The sequence below is a fragment of the Peromyscus leucopus genome, chromosome 4, assembly GCF_004664715.2.
Source record: "Peromyscus leucopus breed LL Stock chromosome 4, UCI_PerLeu_2.1, whole genome shotgun sequence".
Taxonomy (NCBI): domain Eukaryota; kingdom Metazoa; phylum Chordata; class Mammalia; order Rodentia; family Cricetidae; genus Peromyscus; species Peromyscus leucopus.
Genome location: NC_051066.1, coordinates 151,214,662 through 151,230,244, shown reverse-complemented (window position 1 = coordinate 151,230,244; position 15,583 = coordinate 151,214,662). Strand labels below are relative to the sequence as shown.

General features: G+C 55.0%; 2 protein-coding genes across 5 annotated transcripts; one reads left to right on the top strand and one right to left on the bottom strand.

Annotated features, from left to right (window-relative positions):
• Positions 1–1,210: 1,210 nt before the first annotated feature.
• Positions 1,211–2,757, bottom strand: Cebpb (CCAAT enhancer binding protein beta). Its single transcript, XM_028868578.2, has one exon. It carries the CDS (start codon positions 2,654–2,656, stop codon positions 1,754–1,756), a length of 903 nt encoding a protein of 300 aa, XP_028724411.1. The 5' UTR covers positions 2,657–2,757; the 3' UTR covers positions 1,211–1,753.
• A 6,943-nt stretch (positions 2,758–9,700) lies between these two features.
• LOC119087926 lies at positions 9,701–14,644 on the top strand. 4 transcript variants are annotated; one of them, XM_037205573.1, is made up of 3 exons: positions 9,701–10,336; positions 11,438–11,536; positions 14,170–14,644. In XM_037205573.1, exons 1-3 carry the CDS (start codon positions 9,941–9,943, stop codon positions 14,173–14,175), a joined length of 501 nt encoding a protein of 166 aa, XP_037061468.1. In that variant the 5' UTR covers positions 9,701–9,940; the 3' UTR covers positions 14,176–14,644. The 4 variants fall into 4 exon arrangements, 3 of the variants coding, with proteins under 3 accessions (XP_037061468.1, XP_037061467.1, XP_037061466.1); XM_037205572.1 differs by lacking the exon at positions 14,170–14,644 and adding an exon at positions 12,916–13,408; XR_005091473.1 differs by lacking the exons at positions 11,438–11,536; positions 14,170–14,644 and adding an exon at positions 10,765–11,014.
• Positions 14,645–15,583: the final 939 nt, after the last annotated feature.

Here is a 15,583-nt window from a genome sequence, read left to right as displayed (position 1 = left end):
ACCATGGGGCTGCACTGACCTTGGCTCCAGGGCCCACCAGGTCAAGCGCCTATCTAGGCCTAGAAGGGAGCCGACTGGAAGCCAAGTGTCTGAGGGTCTGTACAGGCCTCCAGCTACTTTAGCAGTAGAGGGGCGGAGAAAGCCTCACCCTTGGCCCTGTAACAGTGGAAGACCAAGGGTCACCAGTCCCAACACTGCAGGTTCCCACGGAGAAAGGGAAGAAAAAGCCTCCCCTATTCCCGAGCCAGTGTCACTGGTCATTCCCAAGACCCCAGGCTCCTCTAGGCCTCTGGCAAACTGCTCTGTTACCCGCTACCCAGAATTCCTCAGGGCAGGGTGCTCACAGGGACCTGACAACCACAAGCCATTCACATCCACAAAGCAAAGGACACAGGAGTGCCCACCTTCCATGAGGCTTGAAGGAGATACGGGCAGGCCCAGGGCTTGCAGGACGCTGGGCCTGGGCAGACGCTCCACACTCACACAGCCAAATGCCAGGAGCCTCCCATCAAAAATAATAACAAGAACAAATGCTTATGTAACAGTTCTGGCGTGCCAGGCACGGCAGGACACGGCATATATCCACTACTCCTTGGACACTCTCAACTCTCACTAATGCAGCCCGGCTGTGGCAATCAGTGCTGCCCCGGCGAGTCTGAGCGGTGGACCTGAGTTCAAGTCCTGGCTCGGCCACCTTGAGCCAGGCAAGGGAGGCTCCGTGTCCCACCTGGGTTGGAAGGGAAAGCAGAGTAGGAACTGTCCCCTGCACCCTCCACTCAGACCCGTCTCTCTTCACACGGGGACATACAACTCAGACAGACGTGCAGACGCCCTTCTGCAGCACCACACACACAGTACTTTGTACATGGTACTTACCAAAACACCTGCCTGACCCGAGCTGTCTGGACCAGCCCTTCCTACAGTCGTCACTGCCTGCCTGGTCCCCAACACAAGCCTGGCACCCAGAGGCAACCGGGCCCAAGCAGGGTTTCTAGCAAGGTCCCCAGCACCCATGGGTGCTGAGTCACCCTGATTTCCTGACCCAGCACTCTGCTCCTTCTCCTGGGGGGGAGGGGCTGGCACTCCATCTGCCGGGGGAAGAGAAAAACCCAGATGCGACACCCCCACCCACCACCACACACAACCCAAAAATAACCGCAGCCCCCTACACACCAGAAACACAAAAACAAAATCTCGCATAAATCCAAAGTCAGAAGGGAAGAAAAAAATTTTTTTCAAAAGCCAACTACTGCCCCCAAAAGGCTTTTAAACATTCTCCAAAAAAGTTTATTAAAATGTCTTCACTTTAATGCTCGAAACGGAAAAGGTTCTCAAAATATACATACGCCTCTTTTCTCATAGAAATAGAACTTTTTTATAATACAAAAAAATAATAAGACCAAAAAGAAAAAAAAAAAACAAAAACAAAACAAAAAACCAAAAACGTCAACAGCAACAACCCCGCAGGAACATCTTTAAGTGATTACTCAGGGCCCGGCTGACAGTTACACGTGTGTTGCGTCAGTCCCGTGTCCACACGCGCTCCGCCACGTTTGATCCGGATTGCATCAAGTCCTGAAACCGGGTGCGCGGTGCAGGTGCGTGCGCGCGGTGCCCACGGTGCCCCCTCGGTGCAGGTGCAGGTGCGCGCGGGGCACGCACGGTGGCCTCGGTGCGCGCGGGGCAGGTGCGCGCGGGGCAGGGCGCACGGTGCCCACGGTGGCCGCGGCGCCCCCACGGCACCCCCGGCGCGCTAGCAGTGACCCGCCGAGGCCAGCAGCGGCTCGGGCAGCTGCTTGAACAAGTTCCGCAGGGTGCTGAGCTCTCGCGACAGCTGCTCCACCTTCTTCTGCAGCCGCTCGTTCTCGGCCGTCAGCTCCAGCACCTTGTGCTGCGTCTCCAGGTTGCGCATCTTGGCCTTGTCGCGGCTCTTGCGCACCGCGATGTTGTTGCGCTCGCGCCGCATCTTGTACTCGTCGCTCAGCTTGTCCACCGCCTTCTTGGCCTTGGCCTTGGCGGGCGCGGCCGGCGGCCCCGCGAAGCAGGCGGCGGGCGCGGCCTTGGCGTCGGCGGGGCTCGGCGTGCCGGGCGGGCTGGACGACGACGACGTGGACAGGCTGCCGCTGCTGCCGCTCGGCGTCGCCTGGTAGCCCAGGTAGGCGCGCAGGGCGAACGGGAAACCGGCCGCCATGGCGGGCGCGTCGTCCGCGCGCTTGCAGTCCGCGGGTTCGAAGCCCGGCTCCGCCTTGAGCGCGGCGGGCGGCGGCGGCGGGAAGCAGGCGGGCGGCACGGCCTTGGCGCCCGCGCGGCCGAGGCTCACGTAACCGTAGTCGGCCGGCTTCTTGGCCGGCTTGGCGCCGTAGTCGTCGGCGAAGAGGTCGGAAAGGAAGTCGTGGTGCGCGGGCGCGGGCGCGGGCGCGGGCGCGGCGAAGTCCGCGGCGGGCGCGAGCGGCTCCAGGTAGGGGCTGAAGTCGATGGCGCGCTCGTGCTCGCCGATGGCCGGCTCGGCGGCGGGGGCGCGCGGCGCGGCGCGGGCCGCCTTGGCCCCGTAGGCCAGGCAGTCGGGCTCGTAGTAGAAGTTGGCCACTTCCATGGATCTAAAGGCGGCGGGCGGCGGCGGGAGGCATGCTGCGTCCCAGGCCAGCAGGCGGTGCATGAACGCGGGGCCCGCGGGCTCCGCTGCGTCCCGGTCCCGTGCGCGGCTCGGACTCGGCGCGGCGGCGGCCGAGAGGGAGGTTTATAAGGCGGCGCTTGGCAACAGGGCTGCGTCACGCCGGGGCCGCCCCGGCCCCTCCCGCCGCCCGGCCGGTGCGCGTCATTGCCTGGCCGCGGGAGCGCGAGAGGGCGCGGCGGGGAGTGGGGCGCGGCGGGGGTCCGCGCGCGGAGTGCTGAGCGGTGTCCCGGGCGCCCCGCCAGCCCCGCGATCGCCGCGGACGCGGGAGTCGCCGGCCCGCCCCCTTCCCGCCCCCTCGGGAACTCGGAGGAGCGCGGCAGCCGCCCGCCCTCTGCTGGAGGACGCGGTGGCCAGTCCCCGCTCCCGTCCGCTGTCCCGGGACCCCGAGTCCTGGGAAGCAGAGCGTTCCACCCGGTGCACGACCCCAAACCCCGACCCTGCCCGCTGTCCCTGGCCCCCAACTCCCTGGAAACAGTCTTCCGCCCGGTGCATGTCCCCCACCCACCCAGGTGCTGCCCACCTCTCGGGCCCCCAACTCCTGGGAAGTGTAGCCCTCCACCCGGCGCACGCCCACCCCCAGGATGCCTGCTGCCCCCAGATCCCAACCCTCCACCCTATGCATGGCCCGCCCTCCGCACCTGCCTACGCCACTCCCCGCGCTTCTCTGCGAAGGTGGCAGGGGCGGGGGTTCTGCCACACTGTGTGTCTGTGGGTGAGTCACTTCGCCTCTCTGAGCTTCCTCCGTGGAGGCTGTTGTTGGTGTTGTTAAAAGCAGCGGTGTCCCAGTGTCAGAGAGAAATGGACGCCCCCAGTAGCGTACCAAGGACACGGATGCCTTCCTAAGAGCCGTGCGCACAGCCCTGCACAGCCCTGCACAGAGGCTGCAGGCTGCTCAGGGGCTGGGGTCGGAGCCAGACCCCACTCCAGCCCTGAGAACCCCGCGCTCACCCTGCAGGACTGGGGGGCAGCCCTCCGTGCATGAAACAGGCCCAGGCGTGGACCGCCAGCCCCCTCCTTGGCGGGACCCTTTCAAAGCAGCCCAGGGCAGCTCTTGGGGCCCCCTCTTCTGCCGCTCCCGGCCGGGCCCGTCAGGCAGGGGCTGCCAGCCTGCCTGGGGCTGACCCCCGACCCATTGACCCCAGCCCTGGCCTCAGCAGGCTGGCGGGGCGTTGCTCAACCTTCGGCGTTATCTGCTGAGCTGGGGTGACCTCCGCCCCCAAGAGCTGGAGAAATGACATCTCCCTGTGCCCTTGGGGGTGGGGGGCAGGGAGAGGAGGGATAAGACACTTGCCCTGCCTGCGGCTTTCTGGCCTTCCCGGCAGCCTCTGGGCCAGGAAGGGATCAGGGCCCAGAGAGGCGTGGTGACATCCCTGAGGCCACCCAGCCGGGCCTGGCTGCAAAGTGGGACACTGGGGCTCCGCTGAGGGCCCTCCCTTATCCGCCGCTGGTGACTCTTCCCCCAGCCTCCCAGCCACTGTCGCCTAAATGTCTTCCTTCCTCAGTTTCCCCCAGCCCGGCCTCCAGGAGGGCTGGCCTCAGCAGAGTGGAAGTCCTGAGCCCACCACGCTGGCCACTGGCCAGCAGATGAGCACACTTCCTGTTCCCTCCGGACCCTGAAGGCTGTCCCTCAGCCCTGCCCCCGATCCCCCTGCCCATCTCACCTGCCCCTCCCCATGTCAGCCCCTGGGGGGGGGGGGGGACTTCTTTAATTATTACATTTGATTGACCTGCTGTGTGGACGTGGGCCAGAGAACTTAGGGCAGTCAGTTCTCTCCTTCCATCATGTGTGGGTCCTGGGGACTGAACTCGGGTCTTCAGGCGTGGCAGTAAGTACCTCAAACCACTGAGCCATCTCGCTGGCCCAACTTCTCTTTGCTCACTGTTTCAGCTGGGTGTGGCCTCGGGCAAACTGGCTCCCCGATCCGAGCCTTAGCTTCCTGCCTTTCTGGGTTCTGGGAAGACGCTGCCAGAACCTGGGGAGGGTTATCCAGTAGTTCAGGCATCTGCTGTGTGTCTTTAGCCAGTCCTGCACCCTCTCTGAGCCACATTTCATACTCATCCTCCTGGTCATTTGTAGGTGGGTCCTACTGTCTGTGCTTTACAGGTAAGGAAACTGAGGTCGTCACAGGAAAGCAATGGCAATGGAGAAAGTCTTCCCTTGGGGTAAAGTCCTGACAGTAAACTGAGGTCGCACAGAAGCAATGGCAATGGAGAAAGTCTTCCCTTGGGGTAAAGTCCTGACAGTAAACTCAGGTCTAGACCAAGGTGACTCGGGACCCAGAGAACACACGCCACCTCATCAGAGAGCTTGGCTCTCTGGCCTCCAGATTGGCCTAGCTGACCTCTTCACAGCCTCCCTGCTGGGGCTCACCCACCCACGGCCCACCCAAGTGTGTCACAGGGAGGCCGGACGAGTGTGCCTCCCTGTGACACACTTTTCCCAGGCTCCCTGCTCAGCTGGCCGAGCGTCCGCCATCACAATCACTGCCAGCCCTTCCCCGGGGCCCCGGGACCCCACCAGGCCGAGCAGCTGGCACACAGCTGGCCTTCCCCGTCCATGGCCAGCTCCTTCCCTCTCCCTGTCCCACCTGCATGTTTGGAGGAACCCAGGCTGCCAAGGTCCCGATGTGGCCAAATCAGCCCAGAAATGGGCTAGCCCGACACCATCGACCACGATGTGCTTGGGATCTCAGTTCTTTTGTTATTGTCACAGTGCTGGAGTTGGAAGCTTAGGTCTTGCACATGCCCTGCCAGTGAGCTACACACTCCTTTTGAGACAGGCCCTGATAAGTTGCCCAGGCTGGCCTTGAACTTGGGATCCTTCTACTTCACCCTCCAGAGTAGCTGGGGTGACAGCCCTTTGCTCACAGGCTCAGCGGTCGCTCTCAGTGAATTCATTCCTAACACGTAAAAGCAAGACTTCACACCACAGTTGCGACGTCCAGTGCTTTGAAACCTGGAGCCCTGAACTGGCCTCTCTGGTGCGGTGGCCGTGGCCATGGTGGTGGCTAAGGCAGTGGGCATTGCCAGCATGGGATGCATACCCTCTGCTGCCCCTGGACTCTCTCCGCCACCTGCAGGAGGGGAGACTGAAGCTGAGCCACCGCCCCAGCCTGCAGGCAGCAGCCGTGACTCAGTACAGGTGCGACATCAGGTGGGTCTCTAGTCGGGGGGTCAGGGGACCCCTTTTGTTCCCATGGGGACCCTCCTCATAATGGGTCCCTGGCGTATAGCATGGGATGTGGGATGTCCTATCTCTGGCCCCTATGGCCTTCTCTGACACGTGGGGGTGACTCACACCACCCCACAGCCCCACACAGGCCCTGATGGTGGCAAGCAGGACGCACACAGCGGGCAGATGAGGAAACAGGCCTCGGGACCTCAGGACGTCTCCCACGTAACAGGTGATGTTCAGAGCCTGCCCCACATCGGCGCTTTGCTGGGGTAGAGCACTCCCCCACAGGTACCAGGGCCTGGGTTTCACTCCCAACCAAGAAAAGCAAGCAAAGGAGGAAACACCACGTCTCCTCTCCTGAGGCCTCAGTTTCCCCACTGTGCTCTGCCGTCAATCCCAGGTTGGCACCCTCAGCGCAACCGCCCTCTGTGAAACTTGCCTGTGTGTATGCTGCCACCATGTGGCAGGCCTTGGAACTGCAGGAGTGACTTGGTGTCTTCTGGGTGAGAATCCAGCTGGGTGCAGTGATTTGCTGGGAGGGACTGGCGCTGTGGGTACCACACCCACAGGACATGAGCGCGCCACTAAGAGAAATACAAATGTCCAAGAGATGGGCAAAAGGCGTTCAGCCTTCATGTAGTTACTCATCAAACTTTTTAAACTATAGGTCGAATCCTAGAGACACAATGCATCACGTCAGGCTCTGGGAAGATACTGTGGGAATGGGGATCAATGCCAGGGGATCTGAATGTCACCAGGTACAGGGGGGGGGGTGACATGAGTACAGAAGCCTATAGGTCTGTGCCAGGCAGAGAAACGGCCAGGCAAAGTCCACCTCTGCAGGGCTGTGCTTATTACAAACAGCTTTGCTGGCCGGCGTCCACGAGACTAGATGTTATGGGGGCTAGGAGATGGAACAGAACCCGTAACAGACCCCTTGGCTCCCTGTGGGACATGGTCTGTGGTACAAACCAGTGAGGGAAAGACATCCACCAGGCAGGAAGTGGGGGTGGACCTGGTGGGCCGAGGTCACCTTCAGGACCTCTACTGAAGATGCAACCACTGAGATGTGCTGATGAAGTGGGCGTGGGGGCGTGGGGTTACTGTGCCTCTGGGGTCTGAACCACAGCCAGAAAGGGTTTGATGAGTGACTACACAAAGGTCCAACTGCTTTGTCTGTTCTTGACTGTTCTTGTTCCTCTCTGTGCCTGTGACTTACAATCACAGCCTTAGAAGGCTGAGCCAGGAGGGGGCCGCTTTGGGTTTGCCAGGCAGTCTGGAAAACTACACATGAGACTCTGGTCAAAAGACAGAGACTATGCATCCTTCTGTTGAACTCAGTAGTCAGCCATGGCAGTGAAGAAGCCATCTTGAGCTCATGGCCCAGCCTGCCTCTCATCTTCGGGGTCTCTGAGACCTGGGGTCCACCTCTCCTGTGTAGAGACCACAGCCACACCTTTGAACGTCACCATCCCTATAATGGCAAGTATCTTTTCTTCTAAAGCACTGACACTGGAGGGTGACTAAATCCGGACGTCATAGCAGGTTTGTGGCCTTCTTTACAAGGGAATCATGAACCGTGAGAGAAAAAGGATTTCATTAACTCCGCAAGTACCAGGCATGGTGACGCAGGCCTGTGACCCTGCGCCCAGGAGGTGGAGGCAGAAGGATCAAGGGTTCACGGTGGCACACACCTTTAATACCAGCGCGTGCGCGCACGCGCGCGCACACACACACACACACACACACACACACACACACACACACACACACACACACACACACTCCAAAGCAGAAGCAGGTGGATCTCTCCAAGTTCAAGGTCAACCTGAGCTACACAGTGGGACCCTGACTTTAAAAAAGATGTTTTTTGATATTTCTGACCTAGAAATACCAGTTAATTGACAAGACTCTGACAGGTGGCCATGCACCAGTGCTCGTGACGTCACGCAGGTGTGGTCCCGCAGAGGATGGGAAAGGATGAGGTGGCTTTGCGGAGGAAGAACGGGATGGTGCCGTCCGACTGAACTCTCTGGTATGCCGGGAACGGCCTCTCCCTGTGTCCTTTCAGCCACATGTGGCTCCCCAGCACCTGCAGCCTGGGTGATGCCCTTGAAGAGAAGAGTTTTTACTGCATTTTTGTAAGTTGCTTTGTCTTTGGAACAGTCTCAAGTAGCCCTGCCGAGCTGATCCCCTTTGCCTGCACTGGGGGACAAGTGTGAGCCACCACCCCGGCCTTGGATTTTAATAGTTAAGTTCTGTGGCTGGTGACCATTGTACTGGGTGGTAATCATCTCTACAGTCTATTGTTTGGAAATCTATTGTTTTGATTTGTTCTGTTTTGTGTTTAACGTATGTCTGTGCCTGGTGTCTGTGGAGGCCAGAAGATGGTGTCGAATCCCCTGGAGCCGGAGTTGTGGATGGTTGTGAGCCACCATGTGGGTGCTGGGACTAGAAGCTGGGTCTTCTGGAAAAGCCACCCCTGAGTCGTCTGTCCGGCCCCCTCTACGGTGTTCTGTTAAATGAATAAACGCTGTGGAGCAGGACTCTGCTGTGTTTGGGAGGGTGACAGCTCCTGCCTGAATGAGACATGAGAAAGCATGCAGAGGGGGGCCAGGCAGTGTACCCCAAAACCCACTGGCTTCACCTTTATTTTAGCCTGGCTCATCGGCTATAAACCTAGCACTCAGGAGACTGAGCTGAAGAGAGTGCCAGCCTCAGCTACATGAGGTTGGGACCAGCCTGAGCTACAGAGTAAGGCCTTATGAGGGAGGGAGCATAATAAAAACCCACATCGTTTACCTTTCTAGGCTCCCAGGAGTTTAAGAACATGGGCATGGCAGGCCAGCTGCCCACTGGGACATCTACCAGGTGGCTCCCTCATCCCTGAGTGCGGCCCTCAGCTAGGGTGGTGCGCATGGCTGATGGACGTCTGTGACGGCAGCCTCTGTTCCTCAGTTGTCCCCCAGGGAGATGTTGCAACAGCTCCCGTGTGGTCTCCCACATGGTTTTCATGTCACCTTAGTACATGGTCCACATGGGCTCTCCCAGTGTCCTCCTCATGTGGCCCGATCTCTGTGCCTCCCAGCACACGCCTCTGACACAGAAATGAGCTTAAATCCAAGAGTGGCCCCAGGACAGAGGTCACAGCCTTCGTCCACCCTGCACACCAGGATGAGGATGAAGTGGAAGACCTCCACCCTTCCTGTCAGATTTTCATCACTGACAGAATGCCTGAGAGAAAAGACCTAAAGGAAGAAGGGTAGTGATCACGTGACCCACCTGGTCACCGATGCTGAGACTCAGGGCCACAGTTCAATCCCTGAAACTCATGTGGAAGGAGAGACAACTTCCAAGGTAATGGAAGCACTCAGGAGGCGAAGGCAGAAAGACCAGGAGTTCAGGCCAGCCTGTGCCTACATAGAGACTTTGAGGCCAACCTGTGCTATATGAGACTCAACAATAAAGAGAGAGCTCCAGAGAGGCTGGAGAGACACTCTCAATGGTCAAGAGCACTTGCTGCCCTTTAGAGGACCTGGCTCAGTTCCCAGCACCCAATGGTGGCTCACAACCATCTAGAACTCCAGTTCCAGGTGATCCGATGCCCTCTTCTGGCCTCTGCAAGTACTGCATGCATTTGGTGTGCCGACATGACATGCCGGCAAATACCTATACACATAAAAAAAAAATCAAATTTTAAAAAATGAATCTTTAGCCAGGCAGTAGTGGTGCACACCTTTAATCCCAGCACTCAGGAGGCAGAGGCAGGAGGATCTCTGTGAGTTTGAGGCCAGCCTGGTCTACAAAGAGAGTTTCAGCACAGCCTGGGCTGTTACACAGAGAAACCCTATATCAAAAAAAAAAATTAAATAAAAACAAATCTTAAAATATATATAGAGAGAAACAGACGACAGACAGACATAAATGAATTTAAGAGGATAAAGAACCTCTGTGCCGGCTCACAGTTCAGAGATCTTGTTCCCAGTCAGCAGCGCCACTGCTGTGGCCTGAGTCCAGACTGAAGCATTATGGCAGAAAGACCTGAGGAGGGGAGGTAAACAAGGCTGTGGGCATGCAGAGGCAGAGAAGACATGCCCTCGGTGCCCACTTCCCCTTACAGCCCTGAACTCCATGGGTTAGCCCTGGTGATGTCCAGCCCCCCAATAACGCTGCCCCCTACCCCCGTCCCCGCCTCGGACCAAGCCTTCATGGACCACCATCTGGAAGACACTTCAAATACAGACCACAACAGGAGAAAGCCTGCCACCAGTCTTTGCCCGTTCTCTTCCCCCTCTGTCACCCTTACCTGTCCTTGGTCAGCCAAGGCAAACTCCCACACACCCCTTCTGTGTGGTCCCTCAAGGTCAACCACCACCCTGGGTGTACCTGCAGGTGCAGTGCAAAGAGCTGCCACTAGGGGGAGCATCCACCCGCTGTCGCCTGACATCAGATCACACCCAGTTGATGGCCCTGAGGATGCTCACCAGGTAAGAATACGCTGCCCTGCCCCAAGGAGCCAGCACCCACCCAGCTGGGCGTCTCTGTGCACACCACCTACATAGGCAAGCATCCTGCAAGGGGGTGGCTTTCTGTGTACTAACCCTCTGTCCACTGCCCACCCTGATCATATCTTGGCTTTGGAGATGGAACCTAGGACCCGCTCCAAACCACTTTTTTGAACTTTCTAAAAGTTGCATTTATTTATTTGTGTAGGGGGACAGGTGAAGGTCAGAGTATAACTTGTGAGAGTCAGCTCTCTCCATCATATGGGTCTTGGGGATTGAATTCAGGTCCTCAAGTTTAGCAACAAATAAGTTTTTAACCCACTGAGTGATGTTGCTCAGCCCTAACTTTTTTTTGTTTTTTAACAAGGTTTTTTTGTGGTTGTTGTTTAATTTATTTATTATGTATACAGTGTTCTGTCTGCAGGCCAGAAGAGGGCACCAGATCTCATTACAGATGCGCACTTGTGAATCGAACCAGGATCCTCTGCAAAAAGAGCAAGCTCTCTTTAACTGCTGGGCCAGCTCTCCAGCCCTCTAACTGCCCAAGCTGTCTTTGAACTCCATTCTTCTACCTCAGTTTACCCTATAGCTGGGATTACAGGCCTGACCACAAGGTCTTGTGTAGCCCAGGCTGGCCTCACTATATAGCTGAAGATGACCCTGAACTTCTGATCCTCCTGCCTCCACCTCCATGGTGCTGGGATCACAGGTCTGCCTCAGCACACCCAGTTTATGTGGTGCTGGGGATGGACCCATCACCTTTTAAATGTTTTAATTAGGAAATGATTTGAGGCTTAGAGAACAGTGTCTGTGTCATTACCTGCCGAGTTTAATCTCACACAGGTTCTTTATTCTTGTTTCTGAGCCCCGGGGCCGGGTCAGCACCTCTGAATCCCTCGATAGGTTTGCTGAGAACAGAGCTTCACTAACACAGACCAAGGCTTCCCAGTGCCTTCCGCTCCCTCAGGTGGCACCGCTGGCCCAGCAATGTCCTCTAAGGTGCGGTGTGGCCTGCCTGTCCCTGTTGCCTCTTCACTGCCCTGTGTCTGAGAACAGTTGCTCGCTCTTTTTCTTTTTTGACAGGGTCTTGCTGTCCTCAGGGCAGCTCTCCTGCCTCACCCTCCCAGGGCCTGGCATCGACCATATTTTGGAAACCCAGGCTTTTTGTCTCAAGTCAGGAAGGTGAGGAAGAGGCAGGCCATTTTGGGAATCCACCACCTTCATTACCTGGCCGTGGCCCCTCTCCCTGTCTGGAGGCCGACCATGGAGTCTGACTCCTCAGAACCCTGACAGAGGCCGCTCACAATCCCAGGTTACAGTCCGTCGTTTGGGGAAGTCACAGGGGGACATCACAGCCACAGTCAGCAGAGCAGTGAATGCTTGCCCGTGTGCACTGACTGGGTCCTCTCTACATTCACACAGTGCAGGACCCCAAGTCCAGGGAATGGTGTCACCCACAGTGGGCAGGTCTTTAACATCAATCATTCGATCAAGACATCCCTCACAAACATTCTCAGATGATTCTAGATCAGCATTTCTCAACCTATGGGTTGTGACCCCTGTGGAGGTCACCTAAGACGTGGGAAAACACAGATATTTACATTCACAGTAGCAACATTACAGTTACGAAGTAGCAACAAAATAATTGTATAGTGGGGGGGGGGTCACCACAAACATGTGGAACTGTATTAAAGGGTCACAGCATTAAGAAAGTTGACAATTTGTCACCCACCTCCAGTGTCCCACTAGGCACATTCATCAGTTTGTTCTCTAGGGGGCAGGACCCAGGCTTGCATCCTTAGCACCTTGGTAAGCTCCTCGGGTCCCAGGCACCCGTTATTGCCCCAGTAAAGTATCAATGAATGAATACTTTCTAGCAGCCCAGAGCAGAGGCATGTCTCAGAAACCCCCGTTCCTGTTAAGAAGTAGGATAAACTAGGTTCGCTCACGCACACCCAGTGTGGAGGCTAGAATTCCATCTCAGATCCCTGGTTTTAATCTCGACTCCCCGGCTCTTTCCTCAGTTGCCCCTAAGGAACCAAAAAGCTGGGTCTGAAAACTCCTTACAACCACGCAGATGGCAGTACCGAAATCTGCCAGCAGGTGTCGCCAGAATTCCCTGACCGCAGTCAGACAAGCGTGCCCCAACGCAAATATTCACGCAAATACTCGGGGTGTTTGTAGTGTGTGTGTTTGGGGGAGGGCGGATTTTACCTCCCAGGCAGTTTGCAAGATGTTGCACCTCAAACGAAGCTGCAGCTGCATTTCTGCACCTTTGTTCACAGGCTAGAAACAGAATCTCAAAGAGTAAAAGCCACCCTTAAGGTTCTTAGATAGGACCCAGAGAGGGCATGAGGTTAGCCAAGGACACACAGCAAGGTAAGAGGCAGGACACCTGAGAACTGCCCCTCTCTAACTGTGGATTTCTCCTGCATGTAGATTTTGCTCCCCACTAAGTTGCGGCAGTCTGCAGCAGGGCGGGACGGCGCCTCCACTCCTGTCCATTCGTTCATAGACAAAAGAACATGGCCTAGAATGCAATGGTGTATTTCTGCTTTCAGGGACCCCTCTCCTTCTGTCTCGTGTGCAATTGGAAATTTCCACCTTCTGGTCCAAAGTGGCTGCTCTAGCACCTACCATAGTAATTACCTTTGAGTGTATGAGAAGCAAAAGAAATTAGCTTCTTGATAAGCCCATGTGTGCATGAACCATTCTGAAATCAAGACTGGGAAGGAGAGCCAGGGTGGTGGTGGCAGCGGCCCACGCCTTTAATCCCAGCATTCCACAGGCAGATCTCTGTGAGTTCCAGAGGCCAGTCTGGTCTACAGAGTAGTTCCAGGACAGCCAGGGTAACACAGAGAAACTCTGTCTCCGAATAAGCTAAGCCAGGCATCCTCGTCACTAACTTCCAAAGCAGGGCAGCCACCGTAGAGTGTCCCTTCACCAGAGAAGATGGCTGTAGTGTATGGAATTTTCTTGGGGTCACCAACCAGCTCCCAAATAAAGACAGAGACTTATTATTAATTATGAATGCTCAGCCTTACCTTAGGTTTGTCCCACCAGCTCTTTTAACTTAATTTAACCTGTTTCTCTTCATCTACATTTTGTACCTCGGGGCTTTTTACCTTTCATTCTCTGTGTCCTACTTTCCTGCTTCCTCCTGGCTGGCTGACCCCTGGTGTCTCCTTGGCATCTTTTTCTTTCTTCCTTCCAGCCAAAATTCCTCCTCCTACTTACTCTCCTGCCTGGAAGTCCCACCTATACTTCTTCCTCACTATTGGCCATTCAGCTTTTTATTAGACCAATCAGGTGCCTTAGGCAGGCAAGATGAAACATCAACACATCTTCACATAGTTAAACAAAGTTCCAAAACAGATGGTACCCACTCTCCACCAATCACGTGCTGCAGGGAGGGTCTACCGTGTGGGTCAGTACCCTAGGAATAGTGCAGCCAGGAGTTTAGGGTGAGTCCTGATCCTGCCTTCCCCAGCTGTGTGTCAGGATTCTCTCTGGGCCTCAGTTTCCTTGTTTGTAACATGGAGACAGTGAGAGAATGCATGGGCCCATGTCTGCACCACACACCCTCAACAGGAAAGGAATGGGAGTGATCAGAAGTAAAGGTATGTCAGACAGGTTTGCCATGAGTTTTGGGCTAGCCCAAGCTAGAGTGACACCATGAAAGTGGAGACATTAACTACTAACTCACAGAGAGAGAGAGATGGACACCCCAGAAGCCCAAGGAGCAGCTGCCTGGACTGACCTGAGACCCTACTGTTCCACCAGAGTCCCAGTGACTTTCTTTTTCTTTTTTTCAGAAATAGAAAAGCTGTCCTCAAGGTCATATGGAATGTCAAGGGATACCATACAGCCTCGACAACCTTGAAAAAGAAGAGAAAAGCTGGGCAGGGGAGAGTTGTCCTTTTTTAAAATGTTGCTGCCTTTTAAGCCACAGCTGTCCAAATCAGCTACTGCAGTCCTGTGGCCACCAGCCACGGTTACGCTGCAAGGGCCATGGGGGGCGGGGGACACGTCTATTCCCTCAGGCTCCAACTCTCGCAAAGCTACGAAGGGGACTTCACTAAACCTCTCTCCCTCTAAAGAACTCAGGATTCAAAGGTTAAGGTGGAATTCTGCTCTTCAGACAGGCTGAATAGCAAGCCGCTCACCTCCTCTCCTTTCTCACATCCTCTCCTTGCTCTTATCTCCCCAAAAGCCCTCCTGCCTCTCCTCGCCCCTCCTTACAAACCCTTTCTCACCTGGCTCCTCCCTACCACTTCCTGTCATCTAGTTCCTGACCACAGGTGAATTTTATTTAATCAAATACATCTTTGCATCATTAAATAAACGTTCCGGAGCATAAGCAAAAGTAACACACCATGAAATAATATTCTACAATATTTCTCCCTTTTTGTCTAAACAAAGATAGGTTTTAACTTTAACATAATAAGACTACACAATAAGAACAATCCTCAAAGTAAAGATTACATTCACAATGTAATGAATTCAGTTCATTTGAGTCTGGCAACTTAAAATACTCCATTATAGATCCTATCTTAATGAATCTAAAGTTTTATACCTGATTTATAACTGAGGAAAACTGCACCTGTAACTATCTAGTCTTCAACTCCATCAAAGGCCCCAGAGGACAATATTATTTGAATAAACAAAAAGTGCATTGCAAACAACTTCCAAAACTCCAGCAATGATAGAGATATCTGGCTACCTGGACAGTCACCCAAAGTTCCTTCTGCAACATTGGGGCATCCATCTTCAGCCTACAGGTCCATAGTCTGGCAGACTTCTCAGTGAAGCAGGAAATTTAAAGGTCTGCCCTGCCTTGTTTTGACAAAGTTTAACTGTCTTTTTCCTGTGTGTTCTTATGTCCAGTCTGCACAGCACATTGTCAGCAGTCAAAGGCAAGAGCAGTTTCTTTGCCCAGTGGCTAATCTTGCCACAATGAAAGCAAACTCCATAAGGAGTTTCTTCAATGCCCATCATTTCTGAAGTAAATGGGTGCTGCCAGGAGCAGATGTGTCTCATTGTCATGAAAAACCCTAAGTTAACAAAACACTTTAAGTGCTATATTCTGTGGCACTTTTTATATTCTTTGAAAGGTTTGAAGACCATCTATCTATCTATCTAAAATATATCTCTATATGATCTGGAAAGCAAACCTAACATCTACAATTTTAATAGTTATAAATGACTAACCACTAACGTATGTTCCTG